Source organism: Centruroides sculpturatus, unplaced genomic scaffold (assembly GCF_000671375.1).
Source record: "Centruroides sculpturatus isolate CEXI.00-Female unplaced genomic scaffold, Cexi_2.0 scaffold841, whole genome shotgun sequence".
Lineage (NCBI taxonomy): Eukaryota > Metazoa > Arthropoda > Arachnida > Scorpiones > Buthidae > Centruroides > Centruroides sculpturatus.
Genome location: NW_019385220.1, coordinates 183,943 through 198,739, shown reverse-complemented (window position 1 = coordinate 198,739; position 14,797 = coordinate 183,943). Strand labels below are relative to the sequence as shown.

General features: G+C 30.6%; 1 protein-coding gene and 1 long non-coding RNA gene across 2 annotated transcripts in view; both read right to left on the bottom strand.

Moving 5' to 3' along the window:
* The window catches only part of LOC111636336 (male-enhanced antigen 1-like), a 33,513-nt gene extending 20,964 nt beyond the window's left edge, over positions 1 to 12,549 (bottom strand). The window contains exons 1-2 of the mRNA XM_023381557.1: positions 12,348 to 12,549; positions 8,541 to 8,612 (exon numbers count right to left, since the gene is read on the bottom strand). Coding sequence (XP_023237325.1) covers positions 8,541 to 8,612; positions 12,348 to 12,530 — 255 coding nt within the window. The 5' untranslated portion in view covers positions 12,531 to 12,549. The remainder of the gene's footprint in view (positions 1 to 8,540; positions 8,613 to 12,347) is intronic.
* On the bottom strand, positions 6,585 to 8,031 carry LOC111636337. Its single transcript, XR_002758517.1, has 2 exons — positions 6,732 to 8,031; positions 6,585 to 6,650 (listed from the first exon to the last, which is right to left on the bottom strand). It is a non-coding gene; the product is annotated as an uncharacterized LOC111636337 (long non-coding RNA).
* Positions 12,550 to 14,797: the final 2,248 nt, after the last annotated feature.

The following is a 14,797-nucleotide window of genomic DNA, read 5'->3' as shown; positions in this document are numbered from 1 at the left end:
CGTGTCGCTTCGCGTTGAATTTTCGTCGATGTTAAGCCTAACGAAGACTATTGTATCGTTAAAAATTATTTTTTTATTTTGTACAAACAAAATAAATATATTGAAAAATATAAAAACAATAAAAAATTATACTTCAGATGTTAATTTAGTATCAAAAACGTAAAATATTTGAGTAGCCCAAGACATAGACAAAGATTGAAGCGCCACAGCACTGGCGAAAATTTAAATTTGCCGACTGGAATTCTTTCGGATGATTGACATTCAGAAAATCGACGCTCTACTGTATTTATTTTGTTTGTAAGAAATAAAGAAATAATTTTTAATGATACAATAGCCACGATTATTATTCTAAAAAGTTTACGTTAGGCTTAACATGGACGAAAATTCAACACGAAGCGACACACAACTGAGAAAATTTTCAACGCGGAATAGGTTAATATATTTTTTCATACATAATCGGTTATCCGAAAAACAAGTTATCCGAACAACCTCAGTCCCCAATTGATTCGGATAAACGAGGCTCTACTGTACTTTTAACAAATACTACTTCATCTAAGAGAGAGTATTAGAAATTAAGTCTTCCTATTATTCTGTATTCAGATAAAATAAATAAATATCATATTCTACATGTTTTGAATCTTTACCAGAATATACAATCTTGTACTTGTATACCTAAAGTCTCCTCCAATATTATCCATTTTTATTGGAATTTTCAAATTATATTTAAACAAAATAAATTCTATTGAGTAAATAATTCGTATAGAGAAAATCAAAAAATAAAATCAGTTTGGATATAGAATTAACAATTTATGCCAGAAAATGTTTCCAAAGTCATCACACACACTGCATTGTTAGATGAGTCTAAATCTGTTCTTTCTAGTGGAATATATTCAGTATGGTCCTGGAAACTGAAGTCCAATTATTTTGGCTTCACTTTCTAATTACATACTATACAGTGACTAACTTGTAGTTTGCCATTAATAAACAGCAAGCTGTGCTCAACTTTGTCAAATCTTAAATCTATAGAAAAATATTAATATTCTTCCTTTGTGATGTGTTAAACTTCTCTGATGCTTTTCTCCATATTATTTTAAGAATAAGTAGAAAAATTCAATGTAAAATAGCAAAACAAAGGTAACTATGATTTTAAAACAAAGATCACAATGTTTTAAAATCATCTCTGAACATTTTAATAATAATAAACATCATTGATTCAGCTACTCAAGAAAACAGATAAACTACTGTTTCCATTATTTGTTAGTAGATTAGATATCTGCACCATATTCTTAAAATATGAAAGAAAACTATAATTTTATATTTGTATTACAACCTAAAACGATAGCAATGGAAATCTAAAGTAATATAAGAACTGTAACTGTTTACAGAAACAAAAGGCCCATATTGAAAACTAATTTGAAAAAACTTGTATATTTTCTTCTCCATGATTTAATAAAAACAAATTTCCTTTCCTTTTTGATTTAGCTTCTATTTTGTTTTCATCATTCTTTTATAAAATTAACAAATATAAACAGTAACAATTTTAGGATATATGAAGTATATCCAGAAAGTTCTGATGGCTATTAAAGCCAGACAATTTAGTTTCAAACTACATTTATTGTCACGGGTATTGTCATTATTGTCATTTATAAACACTTTACATATTTTTTGACAGTTTCCATCATTGTTGAGGAACCAGTTTCTGTATCCCTGCATTGTAGAATGATGCTGCCTGTGATACAACCAAATGTTCATGGCTTCTTTGGCATTGTTATCGTCATGAAAATGCCAGCCACCAAGGAATCTTTTCAGATGAAGAAAATATGGAAATTGCTTGGAACTAGGTTGGACTGTAGGAAGATGATTTATTTGTTCCCAGTTGAATGTTGTAATGAGATTTTATATTTTGGTAGTAGTATATGAGCAGGCATTGTCATGAAGCAGCACAACATCCCAACTAAACAAAGCAGTTTCTTTAATGTCTCACAATAGAATATTGAGCCTGAAGACAAGAATTCCACAAACAAAACATCTTCTCACTTTCAAAATACTATGTATGTGATCTTTTGGATTCAAATGGTCTATTTGAATTTTTTCTTGCTTGGTGATAATGCATGTCTCCACTCCATGTACTGCTGTTTGAATTGAGGGGTCATGTGCAACATCCATGTCTCATTATCACCAGTAACAATGAAGCTCAGGAATTCATCACCTTTCTCACTGTATCTGCCAGTCCATTTCATTTTGCATTCCTTGATGAGCATCTTTGGCACCCAGTGTGAGCAGAACTTTTGAAAATCCAGGTAATCAAACAATTTTATGGAGAAATGACAGCAAAATTTGTAGGAAATGAAGAAAAATTGATGAAATGGTGTATTGTCTATGCTCATAAAACTTCTCTTCCATCACATGCACATTTTCATGTCCATCAGTAAAGTTTCTCATCCATCTCCATATTGAATCATTCATGGCCTGTTTGCCATACATCTTGCACAGTTTACAATGTCAGCAGTATGCAAATAGATAAAGGAACTCACTTTCCAGACACAACTCTTATAATAATGAAAACTACATCAATTAAAAACATCATCCAACTTAGAGCCTTTTTTGTTTCCAGTATTGTTTAATGATAAACAAAAGTTTGAAGACAAATGTTTTCGATCTAGTCAATATCTTCCTCAGATCTATGTGAACTGGAATGTGTTTTGGAATGTTAACGTATTTTGAAAAAATGAAACATTTGAATACATAAAACACAGAAATTGCACAATAACAATGTAACTACAGGAAAAGTATCATAAAAGCATAAAAATAAACATTGAAAAAATATTAAAAAATCTATGTATCCTGTACACTATCAAAATGACACAATCATGTTGTGTTTGTGTCATTGTTCTTATGTACAGTACATATAGTGTTTTTCAAGCATGGACAGGTGTTGATCTTAATTGATACAGTGGCCTTTGTTCTCCGATTTAAAAATTTCTATGGCTTCCAGGTTTTCATGTACTCAGGATGCCTGGACATTTTGATAATAGTTGCCACATCGTTATCAGATGTGTAAGTGGCCATGGTGGTGCAGTTTTTCTTTTTACTTATATCATATTTGTGTTTCGCTATTCTAACTTTGAGAGAGTGTAAGGTTGAGCCTATATATTCCAGGCTGTTGCCAAATCTATCGTCTCTCATGGGAATCTTGTAAACTCTTGGAATTCTGAGCAAGTTGTTACAATCCTTCCCATTTTTAAGAATACTAAAGATGGCATGGTTGCATCTGAATTTTAATTGTATACCCCTGTGTTTCACTATTTCTTTATGTATTGGTAGTATGTTGTGATGGTAATCAAGAATGATATGTCATGTATTACGCATACTCATGGGGACTGTTTGCGTTCATGTGATGTATGCTGTTGAGAGGGCCTGGGCTATATTCCAAATCAGATTCTTTTGGTATATGTGATTAATAGCTACCCGCTTGAGGTATTTGAGTTATTCAAGTCTATCTGTGTATTTCAAACTTTTATTTATCATTAAACAATATTGGAAACAAAAAGATTCTCTAAGTTGAATGAGGTTTTTATTAATATTACTTTCAGTCTAATTCAGGAGTGCCAACAGTTTTTGCCCCTGGGCCGAATTGGAAAGAAAACTTTTCCCATGTGCCGAACCAGAGGTTGCCCTAGGAAGATTTTGAGGTGGTGCAAGATCTCATTGTGGTGTCACCCTGTAGAGACTAAATTGTACATAGAGATTACAGATACATTTTTCACATTATTATGCTTTATCAACATTCTACGCTGTACTTAAGAGATTTGCAATGGAGAGTTAACTCTAAATGTACAGTAAGTTGTTGACCTTTTTTTATTTTGTTTTTTAGGCATCAGAATTTTTCATCGAGCTATTCGGACTTCAGTACCTGATATTGAAAGATTGATCACGGACCATATAAATTCATTAGACAGGCCGTATGTTGTCCATGCCTGGTCTAATTTGGTGTGAAGTTATTTCTGCTTCTGACACAATAAAGTGCTATAAATTAAGACACTTGGCAGTTTTTCAACTAAATAAAGATGAGAAAAACTGCCAAGTGTCTTAATTTATAGCACTTTATTGTGTCAGAAGCAGAAACAAATTTCAAAGCATGGTTTCATATCATTAAAAGTGAAGTTATTTCTATATCAATTACAAAGTATGATCAAAAAGTTTCTGGACTGGCTTAATATAAAGAAAAACAAAGAGTAAAAAACACAAACAGGTTTTAAAAGCAGATAAACTTAACTTTATTGCATGAGCAATACCAATCACATTTCTAGAAAATATTATTTGAAGCATACTCAGTATCATCATCTTGCTAATTTCCACTGGAAGATTTATACAAATACTGCATATGCTTGAAGTTTTGCCTCAATTTGGGAAAATCAGTCATTGAAAGCCATTCAATGATACAAAAAACTTTTGGAGAAGCTTCAATAAAAATTACAAGAGCATTTGAATGGTACAAGATGCTTAAAGATGGCCACAGCTCAATTATAGATGACTCAAGATCTCAATGTATAAAAGTGATGAGACAACCGAAAATTGTTGAAAAATCAGAAGATAATTTTGAGAAGTTGCTGAAGAAGTCAACTTGTTGTATGGATTACATCATTCAATCATCCTGGAAGATCTTGGCTTAAAAAAGAAAAGCAAGCAAGTTTATTTCTTAGGATATTGATCCAAGAGCAGAAAAAAAAAAAACAAATTTCTGCCAAAACAATCTCCAAATGGCTAAAAATGACATGATATGACAGATAAAATGATAAGTGGACAATGAGATTTTGATCTATGGGTATCATTCTGAAACAAAACAGCAATAAAGTCAATGGCTGTTTGAAAAAACTTGCATATTTTCTTCTCCATGATTTAATAAAAATAAATTTCCTTTCCTTTTTGATTTAGCTTCTATTTTGTTCTGCCAGTCCATTTTGTTAAACCAACCCAAAATAAAAAAAAGGCCAAGCTGTTGAAAGTTCAAGTTAATGCCACCTTCAACAATAAAGGTCTAGTCCAATATCAATTCATGCCAGAAGGAGTAACAATCAACCAAGAAATTTATTTATCCATTTTGTGAAGGCTTGAAAAATGATGCATTTGGAATTGGTCTCTTCATTATAATAATGCTTAGCCACATACAATCCAAGTTACTTTACTTCAGTTTTCTTTACTGGCTAAAAACAATACTCCCATACTTCCTCAGCACCTACTTTCCAGATTTAACCCTGAATGTTTTTGTTTTTTCCCAAAATTAATGATGCTGCTGAAAGATAAAAGATTCAATACAAAGATGATGATGAAATGAGCAAAAATTATTATAACTTCTTCACAATGCCAGACTGCAATTTTTAATCATATTTTTAATTTATTTAATTTAAAATATAGCTTCTTAATTTTATTAGTGTCTTGCCTCTGTACATCATACTTTTTCTGATAACAACACAAAGTCATGCTGGTCTTCTATCTAACTTTGTTATGGAGAAAAGTTTTAAATTGAAATCATGCGACTTCTGGTAGACCTAAAGTTCGTTTATAGTTAATTGGAGCCTCCAGTCCCTAAGCTTTCCATATCTAGTCTTGACTTTCATCTATCTGATGCATTCTTGAGATTAAGGAAGGACAGATAAACAGATGGATGCAAATGGAAATTAATAGGTCTGCCCAACAAAAATCACTGGAAGTTTTGAGAAGCCTGCAAAAGAATGATTTTTCTGCATGTTTTCAAAACTGGGAAAAAAATGGCAGTATTGTTTAGATGCAGGAGTATCCTATTTTTAAACTTTTAAGATAATTTTTTGTCATTTGTATTAATAAAGTTGTGTGCACAGTCCAGAACTTTTTGATCATACATTGTGTGTTTATAAAAATTTGTACACCTTGTGTCTTTTTCACTTTAAAATATGTAACAATGAAAGAATTTCACAAAATCAGTACATATGTAATACTGAACATACTAAACTTTATATGACAATATTGACTTAAAAGTACACCAAAACTGTTTCTATGAACTATTGTTATAGATACATATAATGAATATTTCACCAAATAATTTTGAGAATAAAAACATACTTCCTGACTCATGGAATTAAATTAAATTTGTAAAACAATGGTTTTAGCCAAGTTTAATAACTCAGTAGAGATTTAAAAATGTATAAGAAAAACACAGTTCATATAGTCAACAGTATTAAGCAGTTTGATTAAAATATAAAATAAAATTATTACTTAAAAAGCACTCTCTTATATACAACTAGGGCTTCTAAAAAAAACTGAATTCAAATTCAAATACTTGGGTTCAGATAGTTCAAATGTTTAAAAGATTATATTTTGAGTGTGAAAACATTGCATGTATTAGATATTTTAATATATACCAAGAATAAAAGTCTTTGATTTCATGAGTAAATAATAATAATTTCACTCCATCACATTTTGGTTGGTAATTTTTATCTGAAGCTATCATTTTTCTTCAGTATTTCATATCTGTTTGATGTTATTTAATACACTTACACAAATTTCATTCAGTTGCTTTGACATATGTCAAAGTTTTGTTTCCTTGCTTTTCCAATAGTATGCTATACATTCAATTTCTAGGTTCTCATCCATCTCTACAGTTACAACATAACCTGTGTTGTGTAGACACAAACATTACTGATATCTGAAAAAGATGGTACACAGCTTTACAATTTATACATTATTTTACTCACAAAGGTCATGGGAAAGAAGCACAACTTGCTCTCTTCTGGCATTAAGGTGGTGGATGGAAACAATTTTCATTTAATTCTGCAATATAAATAGTTAAATTTTGCAGCTGAAAATTCACAACCATACACAGCACTCTGAATTATTTCTAATGCTACTTTTAATGCATTTGTGGAAGAAGAATATTTGTAAGTCCTCCATGTGTGATGTAATAGCAGGATTAACAAACCTACTAAACTGATATTAGAAGTAAGCTGTTTTCATGATAAACACTGAATGTTGTGACTCTAGCAAGAACTGAACAGACAGAAATATACTATTAATATGGTTAAAGAACATATCAAAATTATTTTCACAATGTTGCCATTATTAAGCTATCATCCATTACTTCACCTTAAAACTGGGTAAGGGATTGCAAAAGTCTATAGAATACCCATTTTTCTGCCTCATGACAATTTCTGCCAAAAGAGCTGACAACAGCAAGTCCATTGGAATGTCAACTGTTGTAGGTAAAATTTGTCTTTAAATCAAAAATAATTCATATGACAAATTAAATATAGCATATCAAAAATAGCTTTCCTAGTATACACAGCTATGTCTTCTGCTAATAATAAAGTTTCTGTAAATTGTATAGTTAAGTGTATGAAGAAAGGTGTAAGATATATAATATACCTTATAAAATTTTAGATTTGGATCTATTTGACTGAACAAATACAAGCAGTATATTGTTTGAACTCCCAAACTTACAATCATACAAGATGTGTTGCAAAAGATTGGTTAGTTTTTTTCCTAAAGCAAAAGTAGAACAACAATGTTTATTTACCAAAGGTCTTAAAGGCCAATTAGTTTTGTGTTATGGCTTCAAGAAATATTCTCATATAAAATGTTTCCACACTTAAAATTTCAAATTATAGCATCACATTGCTGCATCTTTAAAAATGTAATCTTTTGAACATTTGAACCATCTGAAAACCCAAGTATTCAAATTTAAATTGTATTCATTTTAGAACAGTATAAACTGAAGAAGTTTAAGTTTTATATAAACAAAAGTGCTTTTTAAATCATTACTGTAGTTTATATTTTAAAAAACTGCTTAATATTATGGACTGTGTGAATCATGCTTTTGTTAAGTTGACTTTCTATGAGTTAAAATAAAGTTAATTCAAGATTTAAAATGTATTGCAAAAATTATAAATAGTTAATTTTTAATAAACAATGCTTTTTTGCCCTCAACTATAAATTAGACAGAATTAGATAACCTAATAAATAGGGTATAACAATTTGCAGGACTTATCACACCAAGGCCGACAGAAAGAAGGACCAGAACTTTTATAAAAAAGAGTTGGTCTTTAATAATAACATTTCAAATTTAGGTAAGTATGCATTTCGGGTACAAGGACCCCCTCATCAGCTTACAAACACATGGTAACAATGTAACAAATACAACACCAATAACCAGCCAATACAACGGAATAACCCAACATATGCAGTGCACTGCATTTACAATTTCTCAATGTAACCCATACACTAAAAACTAAAATATCAAGTATAAATTTTAACACAATGACAATGTGGTATAACATATTATCTGGGACCAGTAAATATCTTAGTCTCTCCTACATTTTCCAAATTCTGGTAGTTCTGGTCCTTCTTTCTGTCGGCCTTGGTGTGATAAGCCCTGCAAATTGTTATACCCTATTTATTAGGTTATCTAATTCTGTCTACTTAAGTTAATTTTTATTTAGGGTAAATTTTTAAAATTAATTTTGAAATGCAAATTTTCTAATTAAAGAATTATTAAAAATCAAATTTACCTCGGAAATTTCTAAATGACTCACTGAATCCTCAACTTCATCAGCATCAAATAAAGATTCAACAACTAATTCCTAGAAAGAAAAATTTAAATTTTACATTACTATTATTAATAAAACATTAATACAGACATAATACAATTTGCATAATATTACATAATACAACTATCAGTTATTTTTATTCTTTGTTATCAAATCTATGAAGAAACTGAAATAGAATTGTCAATGGGTTGAAGCCAGCTTTAAGTTGTTATATTTAGAATTTTCTAATTTAAATTTAGTTTATAGTTTATGTAACTATAATTCCCAAATATTTTAAATTACTGAGTGAAATAAAAAATTATTTTAAACTGTTTTTGTTATAACAGTTCAAGCCTTTTCCAATGCAAAATATTTTATCTATCAAATGTTTTTGATTATAAAGCAATATATAAACATAGAAATAGCTTTAAAAATAATCATAAACAGTAAGAAATAATAACACTCTATCAAGTTTAGAACACCAAAATATTTTATGGAGTGTTACCCTAACATCAGCAATTTAAATTTTTATTTTTAAAATTTCTGTGTATATCCTGCCTACTTGGACATTGTTTATTAATAGGACTTATTATACTGGTGTAGTTTCCAATTAGCAAATACAGGAGAATTTGTCAAAAGTCAAAACAAAATATCTTTATTTTCACCTGTACACACTGTGTTTTGGACCTAAAAGCATCTCTTCAGCAGGTTTACATTAGTTCCTTTATTGTCTATTATTAACACAACCTTAATACAGACATAAATTATCCATAGAGTGTAACATAATATTTTTTTTAAAATGCACTGATCAAAGTTTTTTCTGTTCTACTTATATTCTTATCTCCTTTTTCTATTAACACACAAGAGTATACAGGTGAAAATAAATATTTTGTTTTGACTTTTGACTAAATTCTCTTCTATATGCAAATCGGAAACTACACCAGTATAATAGTCCTATTAATAAACAAGGTCCAAGTAAGCAGGATATACATAGAAATTTATAAGAATAAGGACATAGAGGTAAAAAGAATTTATTTTTTAAGTCGAAAGTTTAAATTGCTGTTTATAGAATGATAATCTCAAAAATTCATTTAAAAAATAAATTTTACATTATTTTCTATTTGATTTAATTTACTACAGAATATACAAATATAATAAAGACTGTTAATAAATTTTAAACTAATTTAAATGTGTAAAAATATATGTAATCAATTATTTAAATTTATATTTTAGAAAGCATATTATTTATCTAAAATTTTTAGGTAGTTTTCTCTATCTTCTGTTTTTGATGATTTCTACATTGGACTGAATTCTAGAAATAGATTTTTATTCTTAAACTTCCAATATATTCCAATGTAATCTAAAAATTACAATAATGTCTTATTTAAAATTACAAAACTAGAAAATAAATGTTTTTAAGCTTAACAGCTCAGCCTATAAAACGTTATCATATTGAACATTTTAATAAGTATGTAGCAACAATTTCTGTTAATGTTGTATAAAGTTAAAATCTAACATCCAAAATTAAATCACTTTTTCTGAATTTTTTTTACAAAACAAAACTCTTTCTATAAATTTAATTAAAATGTTCAAAAATTAATTTAAAAAATTTTTAATTTTATATCTCCCTAATGTTCAAAATATCTTAAATGTTTAAATTTTTGTTCAACATTTAAATTTAACATCTTTTCAATCTCTACAAACTTTTGTCAACTCTATACATTTCCTACTTTTATTATATGTCTGATATGCCTAAATTCATATATTAATCATTATTTATTTTTCTTCTTTCTGTTGTAAATCAATCTTATATACTCTGCTAATTATATTAACAGAAAATCTTTATTCTTACCATTGTTTGATAAGTGAACAATGTCAAATATATTTGAATACCTTTTGCACATTGCATCGTTTTCAGGTTTCTTAGGTTTCCCTTTCCAAAATTATCTGGAAATGTTTCTGAAAAACAAATCAATATCTATTCTGATATTGTTTTTCTCCTATTCTGTGAAAAATTTATCAAAAAATTTTTAATTTCCGAAATTATACTTTAATCATAACAATTTAAAACTTATTCTTAGTGCAAAGTAACTTTTTTGAAGTTTTATTATAGAATATGGTTACCAAGCAAGACCTTAGTGAAACATTTATTGTCTGATTTCAAATATAATTAGATATATTATAATATATATTTTAAAGCCAACATCAATCTTAATAATAAGCTATTTAACTCAAAAATGTTTATTTTCTTGTTTTGTATAATTTCATATCACCAAATAAAGTATTTTATAATTATTTTTACAATTTTTGGATTTACATATAGTACACTTATGTAATTTTGGTGGATTTGTTTTGTTACATCCTTTTCTTATACTTATACCAAATTAAAACAGACAGTTCTGAAAGGTTTAAAAATCAAAACATGGAATATTTTTATATTATCAAAATATGTTCAAAACAAAAAATATTTTTACAATGATAACTTAATAACTATAATATAAGAATTACATTATAGTCACTAAATTATCACTGTCAAAATATTCTGTTTTGAACATACTACACTGATCAATCTGCTAGCATATTTTGAAATAATGAAAAATAGCTAACTACATGTGTAAATTTAATATCATACTAATAGAATAAATCTAAATAAAAAAATTATGATAAAAGTGCATCTAGGTCAGGGGTGGCCAACAGTTTTTGCCCCCGGGCCAAACTGGAAAGAAAACTTTTTTCACGGGCTGAACCAGAGGTTGCCCTAGGAAGATTTTGAGGTGGTGCAAGATCTCATTATGGTGTCACCTTGTAGAGACTAAATTGTACATAAGAGATTACGGATACATTTTTCACATTACCATGCTTTATCAACGTACTACACTGTACTTAAGAGATTTGTAATGGAGGGTTAGCTTCTAAACACACAGTGAGTTGCTGACCTGTTTTTTTTAGGCGTCAGAATTTTTTAACAAGCTATTTGGACTTGAGTAGCTAATATTGAAAAATGAATCGTGGGCCACATAAATTCATTAGACGGGCCGTATGTTGGCCATGTCTGATCTAGGTAGTCCCTATGGTGCGAAAGTCAGTTTTTAACACGTATCAGTCTACTGTCTATTCTACATGCTTCGCACATAAACTTGCACCTCAGTGCTTGCTATCGCTCACACCTCAGTGTCCGGGTGGAGACGAGATCCCACCCCCCTAAAACTATATAACATGAAGTATTCTTCAAACAGTCAAGCGAGCTACTCGAAACCAGCATAGTCACTTGGGCCAAATAATTAAACACCATAGTCTTGGAAGTAGTGCCATTGGGGCTCCTAGATGCACTTGTACCAAAATTATACAATTTGACTATATAAATCAGATGAATATCAAAACCCATTGCAAAAAATGGTATTTTCTTATCTTATAACATCCATAGTTTTGAAAACGTTGAATATCTTATTGAAACACTTCATTAAAAACAAAAAAGTAAATAAAATGAAACACAACCTATTTGTCATAAAATTTTGTATTGTAAACATACTGTTATATAAATATCAGATTTACTGAATATAATCAATTTAATATAACGCTTATGTAATAACTGTACATAATTTACATTTAATTAAATCTAATAAAGTTTATTAATTTATTTCTTGAAGTAAACTAAAGCTTGTCATCAAGACTCCAAGTCATCTATGGGGTACAATTGCAGATGTGGATGACAGTAACATAGCTGTAGAATAGCCTTATATTTTGGACATTCTTTTTATTCTAATCTTACCAAATACATTGGAAACTAACAATTCCATCATCGTTGTCTGTGTCTTGAGGTAATAATTGATAACCACCAATGTCGATCGCATCGTCTTCGTCCGAACTGGGATCGGATTCAAAATTATTAATGACAATTTCGCGAGAATGAAGCTCTTCGTCGTCATTTTCTGGACGATCACTCTGATTTGGAGAATGTACAATCGGCGCCATCTTTCCTTCTTTGATTTGCTCGAAGTACAGTGCTGCCAGATACTTAACGCCTTAAGTTCCCAGCAATTTTTGATATTAATGTAATTAAACATAAAAAAGTACTTAAAACTGAAAAAAACGAAAGAAATGCGTTAATTTTGAAAAAAAAGCTTCAAACTTTATTTTCCTTTGTCTCGCCTTTCTGCGAAATTTGACAAGTTCGTGGTAAATAGTGATATACAGTACAAAGTGACAACGCGTGCGACATACAGTACAAAGTGACAACGCGTGCAACATACAGTACAACACAGTACACGGAAATAGTATCTACGTGCCAAGAAAATTTTTTCTCTCTGATCGTACTTTTTTTTACTCTTTCCGCCCTGTGGGCACTAAGAGGGTTTCTTTTTGCAAGCCCATTATGGGTTTTGCTAGGCCCACAATGGGGCTGCCGGATGGTGAGGGACGGGGCCCGACATATCTGAACGGACCACCCCCGAAAAATTCCTGGGGATTTTTTCGACCCGTTCGGATTCGAGCCCCGGTCCCCCAGAGCGGTAGGCTGCCACCTTGACCGCTCGGCCATCCGGCCGCATATTTAGGATTTAATTATTTCAGTCGAAGCGGTAGGCTGCCACCTTGACCGCTCGGCCATCCGGCCGCCTCTCTGATCGTACTAATGAATGGCAGAAGGTCCACGCGCTTTCTAATAGCTCTACTTTTATTCTCATAAGAAATGCTAAATTAAGTACAGTCGACCCCCCTATAACACGGGTTCCTATAGTTCGGATTCCTATATGACGGCGAAAAAATTGCAACAGTATCCGTACAAACATGGTAAAAAATCTCCTATAATTCGGTAAAACGTCATCGGGCAGCCGAAGTACTTTCCGCCGTCCAGCGCCACGCTACGGAGAGTATTGGCGGGTAAATTGAGTTTGCTATCGTCTGTACAATATTATATATAAATTAGGTACTGTATATATAATTATATATTAATTAACTTAATTTATTGTAACTTTATTATAATTATATATATACTTTCCGCCGTCCAGCACCACACTACAGAGAGTTTAGGCAAGTAAGCTGAGTTTACTATCGTCTGTACAGTATGTAAATTAGGTACCGTAAGTCTAATACAGCACTGTAATTTTATACATTTCTTGTGAAAGAAACATTTCTTATTCAACGGCCATAAAAATTATTTATATGAATGATGTCTCCAAAGTTCAACGAAGTTTTCGCAGAAAAATAACTTATCAGAAATCGCGTCCGCCGTTTGGTGCGCTGCTCCGCGACGAAAACAAGCTTAAGCAATGGCGACGTCGAACGGTGCACACTCGGTAAGTAATCCTACAATTTTTTGTTTATAGCATAGTTTATACGGATTATTCCCAAAAAAAATATACGTGTTTTGGAAATGTTGAGTCGAATTAGTCTAGGAATAGATTAATTTTGTGGAAGAAAACTTTTCAAACAGCCGTAGTCCGTAAACTTCACACGTGTCGGGCTGTGATTGGTAAGGTCTCCTAAAACATCAATTTCATAAAAAAACGGAACGTATCTACCGTGTTATAGGGGGGGTCGACTGTACGTATATTGATCCAATAAACTCAATAATGTAGATTTGGTTTACCTACACCGTTTCATTCTTCGGCTTGCCGTCAACTTTTATTTGATACGATTGAAATTTATCACAGACAGTATAAATAAATACCTTTCCGGTATTTGTTAAAAATAAATCTTTACTTTTAGAACGCATTCACATAAGTTATAACCCATTTTTAAATTAAAATTAAACGTTTTATTCAACTTTAAAGGAGAAAAAATTAAGAAAGCAAAACGCGTGACGTAGTGATTGTAACTTTATCAGTTTTATTATAATTACCTTTTTTAAAATATGTAAAAATGAAGAAAAATGAAATTAAATAAAGAATTTCGTAGCTGCTAATCAAGAATTCGGCAATTCAAACTCTGGCAACATTGATTGGAATAGAAATCTTCCGATAGGGGGTGTAACGATAGCAAAGTTTTCGTGTTTACAATTTAAAATTTGGCTTTATCAGTTTGCGTAGTTGACAGATGACCATTATTATGTAAATAAAATAATTAATGTTATGCAAAAGGAGTTTTTGGCCGTCGATGAATGAAAGGAAGTTTAATCATGTAAAACATGTTGCGCAATCGCGTGAAATCGTAATTCATAAATCACCGAAAACGAAAACGCAGATTTCCACTTAATTGCGTGTTTGCTTCCTCTCTCGTGTTGACATAAAAATGGCAAAGGC